This window comes from Cavia porcellus, unplaced genomic scaffold, assembly GCF_034190915.1.
Source record: "Cavia porcellus strain 051 isolate PalLab524CR breed Dunkin Hartley unplaced genomic scaffold, mCavPor4.1 scaffold_3, whole genome shotgun sequence".
Classification (NCBI taxonomy): Eukaryota; Metazoa; Chordata; class Mammalia; order Rodentia; family Caviidae; genus Cavia; species Cavia porcellus.
Window position 1 is genome coordinate 85,569,231 of NW_026947486.1, and position 18,795 is coordinate 85,588,025.

The window sequence follows — 18,795 nt, forward strand, 5'->3', positions numbered from 1 at the left end:
GGTATAATCTTGTAATAACTCAAGAGGGCAGAGATGATCTTATGCCAAGAAGGATCTTGCCCTGGAGTATTTTTTACATTTAGTGGGTTTAGTTTGTTTTAGTGGTTGGGAGAGGTTGGCCCATCCCTAAAGAGTTAGTGGGATATCTCAAATGGGTGTCAGCCATTTGAAATTTCCCATCCTCCATTTATCCTTTCCCAAACCTCCATTTATCCGTTAAGTAAGTGTGCAAAATTAGCCATTGTGAATTTGTGGTTATCACCATGTTGCCTATTTGAGTATCCTCTTTCAAGAAATATCTATTCAGTTGATTCACATTTTTAAGTTGGATTCTATGTGTATATGTGAGCCATCTGCTTGTGTATGTGGTGCGGGTTAGGCTGTGGGTTTAGCATTCTTTTATTTTACATTTGCATGACATTGCACACCATGGGAGATTCTGGAGAACCAGGTTTGCCTCATAGTTAGGGCAACCATACAGTCTGGTGTGCCTGGGGCAGCCCTGAGCTATGCATATTGTCCCTGAGCAATTATTCATTTTATTCATTATTTTTTTGCTTTCAGAAGCATCTAGGTTTAGAGGATAAATTGTCTTGCCACCATTCTAAATCCAACTGGCTCCTTTTAGTATGTTATCTGAGTTAAATATTACATAGCTATAATTTGGCAGCTCTAATTATGCTGCCAAATTCTCTTCCGTTAGAACAGATCATTCCTGGGCTGGGGATTTAGCTCAGCAGCATAAGCGCCTGCCTTGCAAGCAGGCAGTCGTGAGTTCGATCCCCAGTACCGATAAAAAAAGAAAAAGACAAAAAAAAAAAAAAAAAGAACAGATCGTTCCTTGACCAAGAAAAATTGATAGCAAAAGTAACTGCAATTAAGATCTACAAATACTTAGGGTTTTCCTCAGCCACCCTGTAGAGGGCAGTATTTAATATGTTTATTTATACTCATAGATTTCCGACCCACTTCTATCAAAAATGAACTCATTTATTCAGGAAAATCAGAAGCATTTTATTCTCCTAAATGTGTAGGAACATGAATAAATATTTAAAATTAATTCATTAACATTCCAAACATTTATTTTTTTAAATTTTGAAAACCGAACTCTTCCTTGACTACACAACAATTCATTATAACAATTATGCATAGACTTTAAATATCTGCATATTTTGTGCTTTGTTAATGTTTTTCCTAATTAATGATGTACATGTTTAATTATATTATACATCACCGTTTCCATATTCATATAAAATAAGCACTTAAAAATAGTTTTCATCTACTTGTTTAAATATTACTTTCCCCCAAAAGGAAACAGAGCTAGGGGTATAGCTCAGTGGTGCTTACTATCTCACATGTATGAAGTCCTGGGTTCAGTCTCCAGCACCATAAGAGAGAGAGTAGCAGACAAAACAAAAATATCAGATTTTACTGTATGACTTGAATGGTGTGGTGAAATAAGAGTTCTAGTATTTAGAATTTGAACGTTTTGGTGATTGTATAGTTATTTTTATGTCATCGGTGGATAATTTTTAGCTTCTAATACCAAACACATATGGCTTTGTTTCGCATTTTGGCTTTCCTAATACAATGTTCTCTTTTTTAGAAAAGTGGACGAGTCTTCTTTTCAAGAGAAGATGACGTTTAACAGTTTTGAAGGATCTAACACTTACGTGCCTGCAGACATCAATCAGAATGGAGAATTTGTAGAAGAGTTTAATAGGTTAAAAACTTTTGCTAATTTTCCAAGTAGTAGTCCTGTTTCAGCATCAACACTGGCACGAGCGGGTTTTCTTTACACTGGTGAAGGAGACACTGTGCGCTGCTTTAGTTGTCATGCGGCAGTAGATAGATGGCAATATGGAGACTCCGCAGTTGGGAGACACAGAAAAGTGTCCCCAAATTGCAGATTTATCAAAGGATTTTATTTTGAAAATAGTACTGCACAGCCTACAAATCCTGGTGTCCAAAATGGTCAGTGCAAAGCTGAAAACTGTCTGGGAAGCAGAAATCATTTTGCTGTAGACAAATCACCTGAGACTCATGCAGACTATCTTCTAAGAACTGGACAGGTTGTAGATATATCAGATACTATATACCCAAGGAATCCTGCCATGTGTAGTGAAGAAGCTAGATTAAAATCATTTCATAACTGGCCAGACTATGCCCACTTAACTCCCAGAGAGTTAGCTAGTGCTGGACTCTACTACACAGGTATTGATGATCAAGTGCAGTGCTTTTGTTGTGGTGGAAAACTGAAAAATTGGGAACCTTGTGATCGTGCCTGGTCAGAACACAGACGACATTTCCCAAAGTGCTTCTTTGTTTTGGGTCGGAACATTAATGTTCGAAGTGAATCCGATGTGAGTTCTAATAGGAATTTCCCAAATTCAACAATTCCTCCAAGAAATCCAGCCATGGCAGAGTATGAAGCCCGGATCATTACTTTTGGGACATGGACGTATTCAGTTAATAAGGAGCAGCTTGCAAGAGCTGGATTTTATGCTTTAGGTAAATAAACTTTCAAACTATCCTGGGGTTTTTAAACAGTAAATAGATGTCTTTAACCCCCTGAATTGGTAAATATTTAAATATAAGCTGGCATGATTATTTATATCAGTATTATTCTCTAAACATATATAATTATGGAATTTATGTAAAAAAGACATGAGTTAAGTTTAAACTTATGTAATCTTAAGAGGGACAATAGAAACATGAGTCTAATAGTAATACTGGCTATCATCTAATACATGTGCTCAGTATATATATTACATGTATTTCCTCTAAGCCTCATAAAAACTCTTAAAATGAGTTAATATTAGAGTTTGGCTCAAACTAAAATTAATGTCTACCTTTAATATATAGTCGATATTTGAAAGTTACCTAGTATTATACTTACTACTACAAATGAGTGTTTCTGAAATGAATGCTCTAGTTGTATCCAGAAAGGCAATTAGCGTGATGGCTTCCAAGAGTATTTTTAAGAAGTATTACATGTCTGACCCATTTATTTTAGGTTTAAATAATGCCAAAATACAAAATATCTACTATTTCAAAAATTGTATTTATGGGGCTCTGGATTTAGCTCAGCGGCATTAGTGCCTGCCTTGTAAGCAGGCAGTCATGAGTTTGATACCTGGTACCGATAAAAAAAATTGTATGTATGTACCAACATATACTAATCAAAGTTTTGTTTAGTATTGTTGAGCTATAACCTTAGAACATCTTATCTTGTAACTTCATTATGCTGAAATTTATTGTTTTGATACTCGGAGTTTAACTTGTTTTAAAGTTCAGTTTGACAAAGTAAATGCAATATTGGTGACTCAAATAACAAAAATTAAAAAGAATGTAACAATTGTAGTTCTTAGTAGAAAAATTGGTTATGTTTATTTTTAGTTGTCTTCCATAAAATACTTCAGATTGGGTCAGTGAATTTAATGTGTATTTTCTCAAATGATAAAGATCATACATTTATATATGAATGTCTTAAACTGTATGATTTTTATGGAAGTTAGATGTGCTTAATTTTTAGATGTTAGAATGAGTATTTGTGTATAAGATATCTAGTTGTACAAATGCATATGTTGTTACTTGTATATTTTTTTAGGTGAAGGTGATAAGGTAAAGTGCTTTCACTGTGGAGGAGGACTAACTGATTGGAAGCCAAGTGAAGACCCTTGGGAACAACATGCTAAGTGGTATCCAGGGTAAGATGTTTAATGGTTCATTCAGTAACAGGCAAGTTGGACACTTTGCAGTGGGAGGGTTTGAATTACTTTTCACCTCAATTATTTTTGCCTTCAATATGTCTTGAAATTTGTACCAGGTTTGTAAAAACAGGGTCACCTACTTTATAAGGTGAAAAAACACTTAAGCCTTCTCTAGTGACCACTCATTGCTTATATATCATATCTATGATATTAAGATAATTTCATTCCAAAATACCAAATTAGGAAATATGTACTTATTGTTGAAAGTAGACTCTTCAGTGATGAATTTGGGAGAGCCCATGTTGCCAAGGAGAGTCCTGAAGAAGCCATCATATATCCTAGGAAATTCTAATGAATCTGATTGATTCTCAGACATAGAGTTGTTTACATTTTAAGATCTCTGAAATCAGGCCACGTCTGATAACAGATCGTAATTTAATTGGCAGAAGTCTTATGTCATAAAATAAACATGCTACTTCTTACAATGAGAGACATCTTAGGTTGATGACATATTCTAAATGTCTCTTTGCCATCCTGTCTTTTTAAAACAAAGTACTCAGGTATATAAGTGATATAAATTTCTGGCCTACAAAATAGTACAATTTAAAACTTCAGAGAAATCATTTGTAAAGACATGTTAGCCTTAAGTAACCTTAAAAAGAAAGGTTGAAAATGAAGATTTTTAAATGCATAATTGTTTAATCATCTAAAAAGTAGAACCTGTTAAGAAAATTAGCTACCTTAAACTTCTGGAAAAATGTCAAGGTACCAATTTAATAACATACTTAAAAGTTTTCAAGTTGGTATTTTTGCCCTACTGACACAGCATAAGAAGAGGAACATTTTTTAAACTTAAAATGATGATTAGATATGGAATTGGTAATATTCTTCATGGCTCCTTAGAAACAATGAAAAACAAGTTAATGAAATAAATATGGAGATAATGTCTTTACTAATACTTTATTAAATTATCAGCTTCTGAAGTTTAATCTCTCCTTATTTAGGTGTAAATATCTTTTGGAAGAGAAGGGACAAGAATATATAAACAATATTCATTTAACCCATTCACTTGAGGAGTCTTTGGTAAGTCTCATATTGTGTAAAACATTTTTCAAATATTGTATAATTTGTTTTATAACTTTTTTATGTAAAATTCACAGTACAATAGTGTGAATTAATATTGGGTAGTGAGCTTTAAAGGAGAGAATTTAAAGAAAATTTCTTATCCTTAGCCTGAAGTAAATTTATGAAAAGGGGATTAGAATGAACTAATTTAAGTATCATTGTAATAAAGAATGATGTTGAAAGACTACTGAAGTCCCTTACCCTTCTGAAATTAGACCTTTGTGTGGATGTGTTTTGCACTCATAAATAGTTTTAACCTTTGTGTAGACAACATACAAGATCTGTAAAATGTATGTAAATTAATAAGAACTGGGGTGGCCAAGGAGTTAGTAATATGCTAAAAAAAATCCAGACTAGAATGGGAGACCAGAGTTACCACGACAGATCTGCCATTAGTTGTTATTTGCCTCTATGAAGTCATGTAATTTCCCTGGGTCTCAGCTTGTTATCTGTAAAGTGAAGGGATTGGATTAGATAATTTTTTTTAACTTCCTTCTGTTCCATCAGGCTGTAAATTTTGTGGATGTTCATATTTTGAATTAGAGTCCATCCAATTTTTTAAGTTTATGATTAATGTAACATTTTAAATTGCCTTCTATTGGGCTGGGGGTTTACCTCAGTGGCATAAGCACGTGCCTGGCAAGCAGGAGGTCATGAGTTTGATTTCAGGTACCAAAAAATAAATAAAAATAAAAAATAAATTGCCTTCTATCAAAAAGAATTCTTATTCACAATTCACATTTTTATTTTAGGTAAGAACTGCGGAAAAAACACCATCACTAATGAAAAGAAATGGTAAATATGCTATTAAAATGAATGTGCTTTTAATATTGCTCCCAGTTATCTATGTATAGGGTTAAAAGATAAGCATATAGTTTCAAAGTCATGAGAGTATGTTTATTAGGATGAGATTGCTATATATTTAAAAATTTACAGAAGGGTTTATGAATAAAGGTCAGATATTTCTGAGTATTAAGAGTGTTAGTACAAACTGGGTATCATGGTGTATACTTGTAATCCTGGCTACTCAGAGGCTAAGATAAGAGGATGGTTTAAACTCAGAAATTTGAGGCCACCCTGGGCAACAGAGTGAGACTCTGTCTCTAAAAAATTAAAATAATTTTTTCAAGAAGGTGGCACATGCCTGTAATCATAACTGTTTGTGAGACTGAGGCAGGAGAATCAGTTTGAGGCCAAGTAGAGCAAAAGGGGCTGGAGATATAGCTCAGTGGCGGTACTGTTGACGGGTATGGGCAGTACCCTGGGTTTCATCTCCAGCACTAGAAGACAAAAAAAAACCCAGCAAGTGGATAGAAAAAGATAATTCTTAAAGAAAAAAGGTATTGTTATCCCCACTTTTCAGATGAGGAAACAGAGAATTTACATGATCTACCCAGTCACATTATAAATCATTAGTGGGACTAGAACTATGAACGAGGTCTTCTGAATTCTATGTCACACACAGATCTCATTTTCATTTTAGGCAGCAGGTTTCATAAATAGAAAGTTTAATTTAGAACATGTCTGGTGATTCCCCACTGTATGCTTGTAGCATCGTCTGTTTAGTATCTTTAGGATTGCAAAGCAAGGAAACACTATGTATAGTCATAAATATGCTTAAAATGGAGAGCTACATTGATATTATTTGTTATGAGTTTTATAATGAGCATAAACAATACAGTTTAAGAAATCACTTAGTGTAGCTGTATTTTTAAAGTAACTTAAAAGGGGCTGGGGATTTAGCTCAGCGGCATAAGTGCCTGCCTTGCAAGCAGGCAGTCATGAGTTTGATCCCTGGTACCAATAAAAACGAAAAAGACAAAAATAAATAAATACAGTGACTTAAAAAACAGTATAACATTTCTTGATTTTTTTGATATTTAATTATCCTTGTAGTCATACTGTTCTTATGACTAATGTGACACTTGATCTGGATTAGGATTAATGTTTTTCCATTGAAATGTAATATGTATAATGTTTCATTTTTATAAATTGTACAACTCAATATTTTTTGTATATTCATCATCACTCAAATTGTATATTATAGACACCTCAGAAAGAAAACTCATACCTACCCATCAGAAGTTATGTCCATTTTTCTACCCTCAGGCCCAGATAACCACTTACCTACTTTTTATCTTTGTAGTTTTACCTATTTTGCACCTTTAATATAAGTGGAATTATGTAATATATACCTTCAAGTTTCATCTGTGTTAATTCTAGCACACAGGAGGCTGAGACAGGAGGATTGTTGTGAGTTCAAGTCCAATCTGAATTGTATAGTGAGACCTTGTCTTAAATAAAGACAAAAAAGATTTCATTTAGGTTGTAGCATATACTAGTATTTCATTATTTTTCTTTCTTGAGATAGAGTCTTGCTATGTTGTCTAGTCTCTCTCCTTTACCTCATGATTGTCCTGTCTTAGTCTCTAAAGTAGCTGGAATTAGCAGTATACACTATCATGCTCAGCCTCTTTATTTTTTATGGTAAAATAGTATTCCATAGTATGGATAATACATTTTGATTTCTAAGTTGGTAGAAATTTTTTTTCTATTTTTTGACTATTGTGAATAATACTGCTATGAAATTTTTGAACAAGTTTTTTGGGGGCTTTTTTTTTTTTTTGGTGCCAGGGATTGAACTCACAACCTTGTGCTTGCCAGGCAGGCACTTAGGCCACTGAGCTAAATCCCTAGCCCTGTACATGGTTTTTTTTTTTATTTCTGCAGACATGTTTTTAGTTCTCTTGAAAATATATGGATGGGGGCTGGGGATTTAGTTCAGCAGCATAAGCGCCTGCCTTGCAAGCAGGCAGTCCTGAGTTCGATCCCGGGTACTGGTAAAAAAATATATATATACAGATGGAACTGTTGGGTCATAAATAGATAGATACCTTTGACCATTTGAACCACCAGACAGTTCTTCAAAGTGACTACACCATTTGACATTATAGTCAGCTGTGTTTCTCTGTATCCTTCGTCACATCATTATCTCCTATCTTCGTTTTTCTTCCTTTATGTTTTCTTTTCTTTTTTTTTTTTTTTAGAAGAGTCTCACTGTGTAGTTGAGGCTGTCTTCAAACTCACTGTCCTCCTGCCTCAGACTCCAGAATACTGGGATTGTAGGAGTGGATCACCAAACCTGGCATCAGCCACTTATTTTTCATTTGGACTATTATACTACCCTAACTAGTCCTTTGTCTTCATTATAACTTCCCAATAGTGTTTGTCCTTAACAAATACAAATCTTTTTTTTTTTTTTTTTGTCTTTTTCCTTTTTATCTGTACCGGGGATCGAACTCACGACTGCCTGTTTGCAAGGCAGGCGCTTATGCCGCTGAGCTAAATCCCCAGCCCCAATAAATACAAATCTTAAAGTTACCTACCATATAATGTTCCTAATAATCATATTTCTATGTGTCTCCCTTTCCTACCTCCTCTCTTTTAAAAAAATATTTTAGTGAGGGACTGGGGATGTGGATCAAACTTATGGTCCTCCTGAGTAGCTGAAATTAGGTCTGCACCACCATGCTATTTTTGTGACAATGGTTGTGTTGTATATTTTGAAAATAACTATTGTAGTGCCTCTAGCATTGCTTTTTATGCTCTAAATTGTTTCGGCAATTTAAGGTCTTTTATATAAATCTTACACGCTTTTTTTGGCAGTATTGGAGATTGAACTCAAGGCCTTTGTGATGAGCTAAATATTCAACCATTTCTTATTTTGAAGCAGGGCTTCTCTAAATTGCCCAGACAGAGCTTGAATTTGTAAACTCTTGCCTAAGCCTCCCAGAGTGCTGAGATTATAGGCCTACACCACAATACCTGGCTCTGTCACACTCAAGCCCTAATCTTTAATGATTCATAGTGCTATAAAATACATACTCACAGCATCTATAATGAATTAAAAGATTCTGAAAGTGATTTCTCAATGACTGAATATTTTAAAAAATTCTCCCCTCCTATGTAATTTTTTCTCTCACCTTTCCCTTTGGTTTGCTGGGTTTTTGCTTGTTTTTTTAAAGCTATTTTGTTGTGGTGGTAATGAAAATATTGTTTAAACTCTGTTCTTTTTTCCTCCCCATTTTCATTTCAGATGATACAGTCTTCCAGAATCCCATGGTACAAGAAGCTATACGAATGGGATTCAGTTTCAGGGATATTAAGAAAATAATGGAGGAAAAAATTCAGACGTCTGGGAGCAATTACGTATCACTGGAGGTTCTAGTTGCAGATCTAGTGAGTGTTCAGAAAGATAATACACAAGATGAATCAAGTCAGACTTCATTGCAGAAAGGTATGCATGGCTATTTTTAAAAAGCAAGAAAAATAACAGCACTTTATTAGGAGTAATATCTACTATCATCCTGTGGCCCCATTTATTTCTCTTCTATCATATCCTCCTTTAAAATTGTTTTATTATGAGAAATTTCAAAAATACACAACAGTGTAGAGAAAAATATAACCAAACCTCAGGTACTCATCTGTCAGTTTCAATAATTATCAATACTTCAGGAAACCGAGGCAAGGAGATCCTGAGTTTAAGACCAGCCTGGGCAACATAGTGAGATCCCATCACAAAAAATAACATTATCAATAGTTCTCCAGTCTTGCTTCATAGCATTTCAACTTGTAGTTTTGCTATAGTACTTCAAAATAAATACTTGACAACTTACATATAGCCAATAGATAAGGGCATTATTAAGCCATAATATTACGTATTAGTCTGTCTGCTTGAGCTGCTATAACAAAATAACACAGCAAGAGGAGGAAGGGGCAGGGAAGTGACAGACACAGCATTTCATTTCACCAGCTTTGTAAAATGAAATCACAGTGAGAACCAGGAGCCTTAAAGATCTTATCACAATTTTCATTACTTCAGTGACAAACCTGACGTGTGTGGATGAGCTGTTACTGAAGACAACTCAGATAGCTGGGAGTAGAATTCAGTCATTTTCTGACTGATCTAATGTTCAGTAATGTTAGGTGCATTCACACTGCTGAATGACCAACCTTTAGAAATTTTTTGTTTTTGGCTTGGTACTGGAGATTGAACACAGTACCACTAAGCAACATCCCCAGCCAGAGTCTATAGCTTTTATTAACACAAAAAGTTGCTTATGTTCAATTAGTGTATTTTTGTGATATATAATAGTTACATTCATTTTGGGGAACTAGTTCATATGGATGTTATTTCTTGATCGTTTTTGTTCCTTGCACATCCCCACCCTACCCTTTTCCTACCATTTCTCTGATCCCCTTTTTTAATTTCCAAAAAGTTTGCCTCCCTGTCACCTCATAACCCTTTTTTAGGTTTCTATTATAAGACAAACTATGCAATATTTAACTTTCTGTGTGACTTATTTCACTTAATATTATGGTCTCCAGATTCATCCCTTTTCCTGCAGATAATATTATTTCATTCTTGTGACTGAATAAAATTCGATTGTGTGTATATACCACATTTTCTTCATCCATTCATGTTAATGGACATCTAGGCTGTTTGCAGAACTTAATAGTTGTGAATCACAATGCTATAAACATAGGTATGCATTTGTCACTGTAGTGTGACTTTTTTAATTCTTCTGGGAATATACCCAGGGAAGGTTTAGCTGGGTCCTGTAGAATTTCTAATAGTTTTTTTAATAGTCTCTATGTTGATTTCCATAGCCTCAGAAGGTTGCATTTTTAAGAAGAAAAAAATTACACAATCCTTTGTTTCACCCTCTAACCAGAGAAACATCTCTGAAACACAAGTGTGATAACAACTTCCATGGTCCTCAGGATCAAGTACAGACTCCTTTACATGGCTTGTCAAATCTTTCATGATCAGGCACTTCCTATCCTTTATCCCCTAAAGCTCAGTGGCCACACTTTACATGTACACTTAGGCCAGGTTCCATGTTAATTGGAGTTTGCTTCTGCCATTTCCTTTGCCTAGAAAACTTGTCTCACACTATCTAGCCTCTAATACATTTTCCCTATTCTTGTTAACTCCTGCTCATTTTTCAGGACCTAGTTTAGGCCATTTTTAGGCTTGCATGCACACGCACATACACATTACATACACCCTTCCTGTGCTCTTCATAATACATTGTAATTGCCTTTGTCATCATAGCATATTATAATTTCCTGTTTACTTGTGTTCCTAACTTTTTTTAGGAACTCTTTTTTTTTTAGTCTAGGAATTATTGGAGGCATGAATGAAGTATAATTTGTTGTATCCCTACTTCCTAGAACCTAGTTAGTGTTTAGTATTTGTTGAATATAATTAAACTATTGTTTCCCAAATACATTTTCAAAATAGTATTCCCCAGGACATTAAAAGAGATGCCTTGATAAAAGACCTTCATAGTTAAATAGAAAAATGCATTCTACATTTCCAAGATGAAGACATATACTACACCATACTGCACTGTACTGGACAGCAGTGCTTCCCAAACGCCAGTATACTTGACTCAAGAAGTTTTAGATTTAGTGAATAGGGACCTAGAAATCTATTAAAAAAGGTCTCAGTGCTGGGCATAGTGGTGAATGCCTGTAATCACAGCATTCTGAAGGCTGAGGTAAGAGGATCATTTCAAGTTAAAGGCCTGATCTGCATAGCAAGACTCTGTCTCAAAAAAAAGCCTTAGGGCTGAAAATGTGGTTCATTGGTAGAACACCTGCCTAGTATGTGTGAAGTCCTGCACCACACACACACACCATACCCTAAGTAATTTGGGAAACATTATTATACAGTGATTTACAAAGATTCTTAGAATACATAATGTGTTTGGAGTCGTGCCTAGCGCATAGTATTTATGCTCTATTATTGTTCTGTCTATTTCCTTTATATATTTCATATATATGTACAGCCACAAACATATTTTTATGGCCTGTTTGTTAGCATTTTACAGAACATATATTGGGAAAGGCTAAATTAAGCCAGTACTATGGTGTCACCTGTCTGTTGATGGCGCCCGAATCTTATCTCTAGAGAAAGACATCTGACCTCAAAATTTGACTCTCCGTATGCCCACTGGATATTTTTGTTGGGTTTCCCGCAGACACCTCAAACAATACTTACAAAATGTCCCTGACCCCTTACAAAATGTCTCCTTTTGTACTTCTGTCATCACCATCTCCTTGTCAGTCAGCTAGCAATCTTGAAGTCAACTTTAGTTCCTCTTTTTTCCTCAGCCATCCATGGAATCCTGCTTGTTGCACTGCTAAAGTATCCCTCAAATTCATCGCTTTGTAGAATGAGATATGCCCTTTCCATATGCTGCTTATACCTAACCTTACTTTTCTGCTAGCAAATTGCTACCCATGCTTAAATGTCACTTCTCCATTGTTCTCTTCCCCCATGAAGCTTTTCTTCAACTAGCCTGAAGAAGAAGGACTTGTTCATCTTGTCCCAGAGCACTTTGTACATAACTTTATTATAGCACTTATCACTATGTACTTTGTGCTCACCTCTATGGCCTGCTCTCACACCCTCTCCCACCAGCTATTTAAGAACACATTCTGTGTGAGTCACCCTTGTATCTCCCAGCACTTGAGTGTCTGGCGCACAGTAGGGGTTCAGTAAATGTTTCAGAGAATTTCAGCAACTAAGAACATCTAAATCTAGTGCATTTGTTTCCTCTTTCTGCAGATATTAGTACCGAGGAGCAGCTAAGGCGCCTACAAGAAGAGAAGCTTTGCAAAATCTGTATGGATAGAAATATTGCTGTAGTTTTTATTCCTTGTGGACATCTGGTCACTTGTAAAGAGTGTGCTGAAGCAGTTGACAAATGTCCTATGTGCTACACAATCATTACTTTCAAGCAAAAAATTTTTATGTCTTAATCACACTCCACAGTAAGCATGTTATGTTCTCCTTATTTTTTAAATGTTCTCCTTATTATCCTGATTGAATGTGTGATTTGAAGGAACTTTAAGTAATCATCATTGAATTCCATTAGCATTTGCTACCAACTAGAAAAAAAATGTAAACCTTTTAGTTGGCAGTATAAGCTTTGAATTTCTGGATTTTTTAAGTTATTAACTGATATCATTTATCCAATTTTTTATTTTATTCAATTGAAACTAGACTCAAAAGGATCATACTATAACTAATACTATGTATTTGTAGTACACTGACTTAGTTTCTAAAGTGTAAGTGAATTAATCATCTGAATGTTTCATTCTTTTCAGATAGGCTTAACAAATGGACCATTCTGCATAAACATCGGGATTATAGTTAATCTCTTCAGTCACATAATTTGTTTTGTGTGAAAAATGAATGAACTGTTCCACACTGGTGGAAAGATAGGGATTATTTTTAGATATTTGTCTTCATGTGTTAGGATTCTGTCTATTTTATTTTAAAATCACAAATGTGTAAATGATTTTAAAAGGTGATTTTGCCATTTCTGAAATGGTATTTAATGATAGAATGTCCTCTAGGCAACATGTACTGACATTGATGTTAAAAGATACGTTAAGTGTGAAATGCAAGTGGCAAAGTACTGTGTTTAATATGAGCCAAATCAAGGTACGTTATTTTGTATCTATAATAGAAAGATTTGGAAAGATATATGCACCAAATTGTTAAGTGTTGTTTTTCTTGAGGGGTTGGGGTTGGTCCCAGAGGGATCTTTGGGGGCCCTTCATTGTCTTTTTATTTTTGTTTTGTTCTGTTTGAAATTTTTATAAGTATGTGTTACTTTTGTAATCAGAATTTTTTTAGAAAGTATTTTACTGATTTAAAGGCTTAGGCATGTTCAAACGCCTGTGAAACTACTTATTGCTCAGCTTTAGTTTTTCTAATCCAAGAAGGCAGGGAAATTAAACTTTTGGTGCCAATATAAAATTTAAATGTTTGTAGGTTTTACCTGCTTTTCTGGATGAAAAATATTTCTGAGTGGTAGTTTTCTGACAGGTAGACCATGTCTTATCTTGTTTCAAAATAAATATTTCTGATTTTGTAAAATGAAATATAAAATATGTCTCAGATCTTCCAATTAATTAGTAAGGATTCATCCTTAATCCTTGCTAGTTTAAGCCTGCCTAAGTCACTTTACTAAAAGATCTTTATTAACCCAGTATTTTAAACATCTTTCAGCTTATGTAGGTAAAAGTAGAAGCGTGTTTGTACCCTGCTTGTAGTTATAGTGACAGCATTCCATGTTGAGACTTTCATGGCATCTTGTACTTTGAAGTTTCATGTGAGTTTTTAATGTTAGGATGATTAACATGTGTATAGGACAAAATGTTAAATCTTTACCTACTTTTTTTGTTTTCTTGACTAGTAATAGTAGTAGATACCTTTAAGAATGTACTCTTCAAGATGCTTAAAATCTCTTGGAAATAATAAAATAGTAACAGAAAAATAGTTGTCTTAAATATTTTTAATAACTTAAATATGAGTTAATATGAAAGTTTAACAGTGCTTCATAGAATATCTGAAATGTACATTCTCACAACAGACTTATTTAATAGCAAGTAGGGCATTTTACTGCAGAGAACTGTTTGAGAGTAAAAATGTTCAAAATTATGTTTTTGTTATCTTTTCCAAGAGAAAGAGTATTGTTGTGTTCTCCTAACCTGTTAACTGCTGTTAAATGGTACTCGTATAAAACATTGCAAATTTAAGTGAGAATTGCAAAAATTAAATAATGACTACCCTACTTTTATTGTGTAAATCTCACTCCTTTGCACTGTCTTCCATTTAGGTTTGCTTATACATTCATTAAGTTGAATTTGATCTGTATAGGCAAAGCTTTAAATTTATATTTAAAGCATTCTATAAAGGGAGAAAGGTATTAAATTTTTAAGTGTTTTCTCCAGGACAGTTCAGGTCCAAGTCAGCTAGGTAGTAGAATCGAGTTGTTAGCCAAGGGTGGAACTGAATTGTTTTCAACAAAAGGCTTTTACTGTTCTGGAAACCTCAGTTCATTAAAGCTCTTGTTTTAAAACATGTGTTTAGAGTTAAGCAAGGCCTTTTTCTTTCTCCATGAGTTGTGAAATTTAATGCATGAAGCTGATGTGGCTAACAAGTTTATTTTAAGAATTGTTTCAAAATGCTGTTGCTTCAGCAATCCAACTTCTAATCAAATTTTTTGGAGACCTACCAGAATTTGCCTGGATTCACACTACAAAAAAGCATTGGATCTTTTCCATTTAATAGTACAAAAACTGATCACTTACGAGGTCAAAAATACAGCCAAGATCCAAATCACCACCCTCCTCTCCACAATAGTTCTCAGTAGCTCCATGCAATACATTTCTTTTCTGTATAAAGTTCACTTTATGACTTTGAATTTAGCACCTATTTTACTACATTTTAGTGACGAGAAGGTTGAAGTTATTTTGTAATAAATACTTATCTTTAGATGCAATAGTGTTCTGATCAAATATTTTGCTTTTTGAGAAATGATTTTAGGATTTATAAACTAAATTTCAGTTTACTCATTAATGATTTTGTATTGCCTTTCCTGCTAGATTAGGTTTCCCCCCTCTCTTTGCTTAGGGCTGAGCTGGGGTGGGGTGAGTGTAACAGGTGTATGTAACATATTTTGGCCATGTGTATGATGATATTTGTTGCATTTGTTGTATTTAAATTTGGGTAGTTTTTCTGTTTTCATCTTAGTGGATAAAAATTTATATTTTGAACTCTGAATGAAATCTACCTGCCTAGTGTTAATTGTATATATTGTTTCCTTTAGACCCAAAGCATTGTTTTATTACTGATTACCCAAATGTTGATTGAGGAAAGAGGTGAAGGGAATGGAAAAAATGGGAAAGTTGTATGTCATTGCCATTAGAGAACTCAGAAAATGGGAAGTAATATATGATAAACATAGTCCTTTTTGGTCAAATCTGCTGTTTAAAAGAAGATAGTCGTTTTTTCATCTGTGAACTGAAAATAATACCTGTCATCCAAGGTAATGAGATTCAAGGAGATCATGCCTCTAAAGCATCTGATATAAATGTTAATTCCCCTCCTAATACTCTTTTATCTTTCCATGGGTTTGTCTTGACCCAGAAAATTAGAAACTTAGAAACAAGTGTTACCCAGTAACTCATGGTAATTATTATCATTTTGGTGTTTCTTATAGTGAAGATACAAATTACAGTAAATAGGTCAAATTCTTAAAAATATTTACATTTTTAAAAATTTTTTTCAACTCAGTTATTCTTACCAAATTCAGTGTAGCTTTTCTAAAACAAATTGACTTAGTTCTACCTAATAATCAGTTTTAATTTGTCTCATACACTTAATATAATGTGGATTTCTGTCAGCGTGATGGAATCATACATGGCAGAGCTGTGAGTGACTTTAGAGTATCTAATTCATCCCTTTCATTTTACAGGTCAAGCAACTGAGGCTCAAGGGAGAGTTAACTTACCCAAAACTATTAGCTAATTTGTGGCAGAAACCTGACTGGGACATAATTTGAAGGTGAAAATTTTCACCAACCTATCTGTCCTGGGAAGTCTCATGTTTATTTTTTTTAAGTATTATTTCCACTATATCATAACTTTCACTACATACTAAATGACACTTTATAATTGATACAGTAGGACAATCTTAAATACATATATCTTCAAATTAGATAATACTACATTAGTGTTTGGGTAGCAAGAGGCTAATTTGAAGCGTGAAGTTTGCAGAGATACATACAGATCTTTGACTATTACCACATGAATATTATGTATCATTTAATGTAACATTTAAAACTACTATGTAAAAAACAGGCATAGTGGCACACATCTGTAATGCCAGCACTGGAGAGGCTGAGGCAAGAGGTTCACAGGTTTGAGGCCAGCCTGGGCTATACAGTGAGTTCAAGGGCAGCCTGCACTACCAAGAAAGACCTTGTCTCAAAAAAATTACTATGTAAATATATTTTACCATTTTGTCCAGACTTACAAATCTGAAATTTTATGTGCTATAGCAGTCTTCAATATAATTTGTTAGATTTAACATTTTTCATTACTGTGACACAAAAAAACTTCACAGAACAACTGATTATTATGTCATTATATTAGTATTGTGAATAATTATGTGAAATGTTTTGAGACAGAGTACTATATTTGTGAATATAATTTTATGGCTTTTATTTCATTTAGTAGGAACCTTTCCATTAGTATGGAAAACTAAGAGAATTGATTTCTGCTGTATAATCTGGCATTTGTTGTAGATTAAAGCTTATTTTTCTGTGAATGAAACATACTCAATAAAGTACTATTCTTTAAAATTATATTGTATTACTTTGCATTTGTTTCACTTTTTAAATTTGGTGGTTACTAGGGGCTGGGCATTTAGCTCAGTGGCATAAGCACCTGCCTTGCAAGCAGGCAGTCGCAAGTTCGATCCCTGGTACCGATAAAAAGGAAAAAGACCAAAAAAAAATTTTTGGTGGTTACTAAAGATTGAAGCCAGGGCTTTTATACTGAGCTAAATCCCCAGACTTATTAACTTTTTACTTTGAGATAAATTCTTACTAAGTCTCTTAAATTGCCAGGCTGGGCGTGGACTTGCAATCCTTTTGCCTCAGCTTTCTAGCCTGCTAGGATCACAGTCTATTGACTCCCACACCCTGCTTGTTTTACTTTCTTAGAATATAGTAAAGTGGGCTGGGGATATAGCTCAGTGGCACAGCACCTGCCTGGCACGCGCAAGGCCTTGAGTTCAATTCCTTATGCACCAGGAAAAAATAGGAATCAGTAAAGTACCCCTCTTAAAAATACTAAAATGAGGGTTAAGAGTGTTGTCCAGAAATAAAATGTATGCTTGGCACGCATGAGCCCTGGATTTTTTTAAATTTCAAAATACGTCAATTGGGGTAACAATGGTACATACATTGTGCATCGTTGTCCCCAAAAGGCCCTGCATTTAATACTCAGCACCAAAAGAAAGGAAAAATCTTTCAAATGTATGAAAATATGAACAGTAGTTTTTCCTCGCTCCACAAATATTAACTTGGTTTCCCCAATAGGTAGTATAGTCTTTAAAGCAAAATTTGAACAAGCGCATGATAGTTCACCTAGAAAACCACTATTGCTTTGCTACTGGCAGCAAAGAAGGAGTTTTGAGTTTGAACCTGAAGCCACCCTGAAAGTTTCAGAAGCTTTGGGCAACTAGTTTGCTAAAGAGTGAGGGAGGAGCCAGGATGTGGCTCAGTAGTAAAGTCCTTTCCTAGTATGTGTGAGACCCTGGGTTTTCTCTCCAGCTCTACCAAAAAAGGGGAATAAAAGGATCCTGTGACAGAGAGACATTTAGAAGTAGATAGTTTGTGCTATCTCCCTCCCCACAATGGAAGTTACAAAATGAAGAGTTTAAATTTCAGGTATAGACTACAGAGTGGTTAGCTAATCTTTGACAGTATCACTGCTGTTGCATGAGACAAATCATAACCTTGTCATAAATGCAGTCTTTTCATCTAATATTAATCAAGATGAGGATTCTTAAAAATTCAGTTACACAAAAGTAGAAAGTGTAATAAATCCATGGTACTTGTTAGTTTCAAGTTACCAACATTTTGCCAGTCTTTTACCAGTGTCTTCCCCACCCACCCACAAATACTCTACATCCCAGGAATAATATTTGTTTCTCCTGTAACTGCTTCCTTGTGTTTTATTTTGTTTTGAGACAGGGTCTAACTATATAGTTGAAGCTAGCTTTGAACTCACTGTGTAGCCAGGCCAACCTAGAATGTGCAGTGATTCTCCTGCCTCAGCTACCTGTGTGTGCTGGGATTACAGATATGTGCCACCACTCTCAGCTTCTTCTTAACTATTTTTAACAGTAAGAAAAAATTTTATGTAAATGTGCATAGTTTTACTGCTTGGCATGGTAATATATGTGTAATCACAGCACTCTTGGGAGGCTGAAGCAGGAAGATCCCAGTTCAAGCCCAGCCTGGGTTGCATTGTGACACCTTGTCTCAAACAAAACAAGGGCGAATTTTTAACTCACCAGTGC

The 18,795-nt window shown here is 34.6% G+C and overlaps 1 protein-coding gene across 5 annotated transcripts in view; it reads left to right on the forward strand.

The window, feature by feature from the left end:
* The window catches only part of Xiap (X-linked inhibitor of apoptosis), a 57,774-nt gene extending 40,703 nt beyond the window's left edge, over window positions 1-17,071 (forward strand). For 4 of the 5 annotated variants that reach the window (XM_063246365.1, XM_063246364.1, XM_063246363.1 and 1 more), the window contains 6 exons: window positions 1,607-2,511; window positions 3,611-3,710; window positions 4,718-4,796; window positions 5,591-5,633; window positions 8,935-9,135; window positions 12,478-17,071. In XM_063246365.1, the coding sequence (XP_063102435.1) occupies window positions 1,638-2,511; window positions 3,611-3,710; window positions 4,718-4,796; window positions 5,591-5,633; window positions 8,935-9,135; window positions 12,478-12,671 (1,491 nt within the window). In that variant the 5' untranslated portion in view covers window positions 1,607-1,637 and the 3' untranslated portion in view covers window positions 12,672-17,071. The remainder of the gene's footprint in view (window positions 1-1,606; window positions 2,512-3,610; window positions 3,711-4,717; window positions 4,797-5,590; window positions 5,634-8,934; window positions 9,136-12,477) is intronic. The other variant, XM_063246362.1, reaches the window with a different exon arrangement.
* Window positions 17,072-18,795: the final 1,724 nt, after the last annotated feature.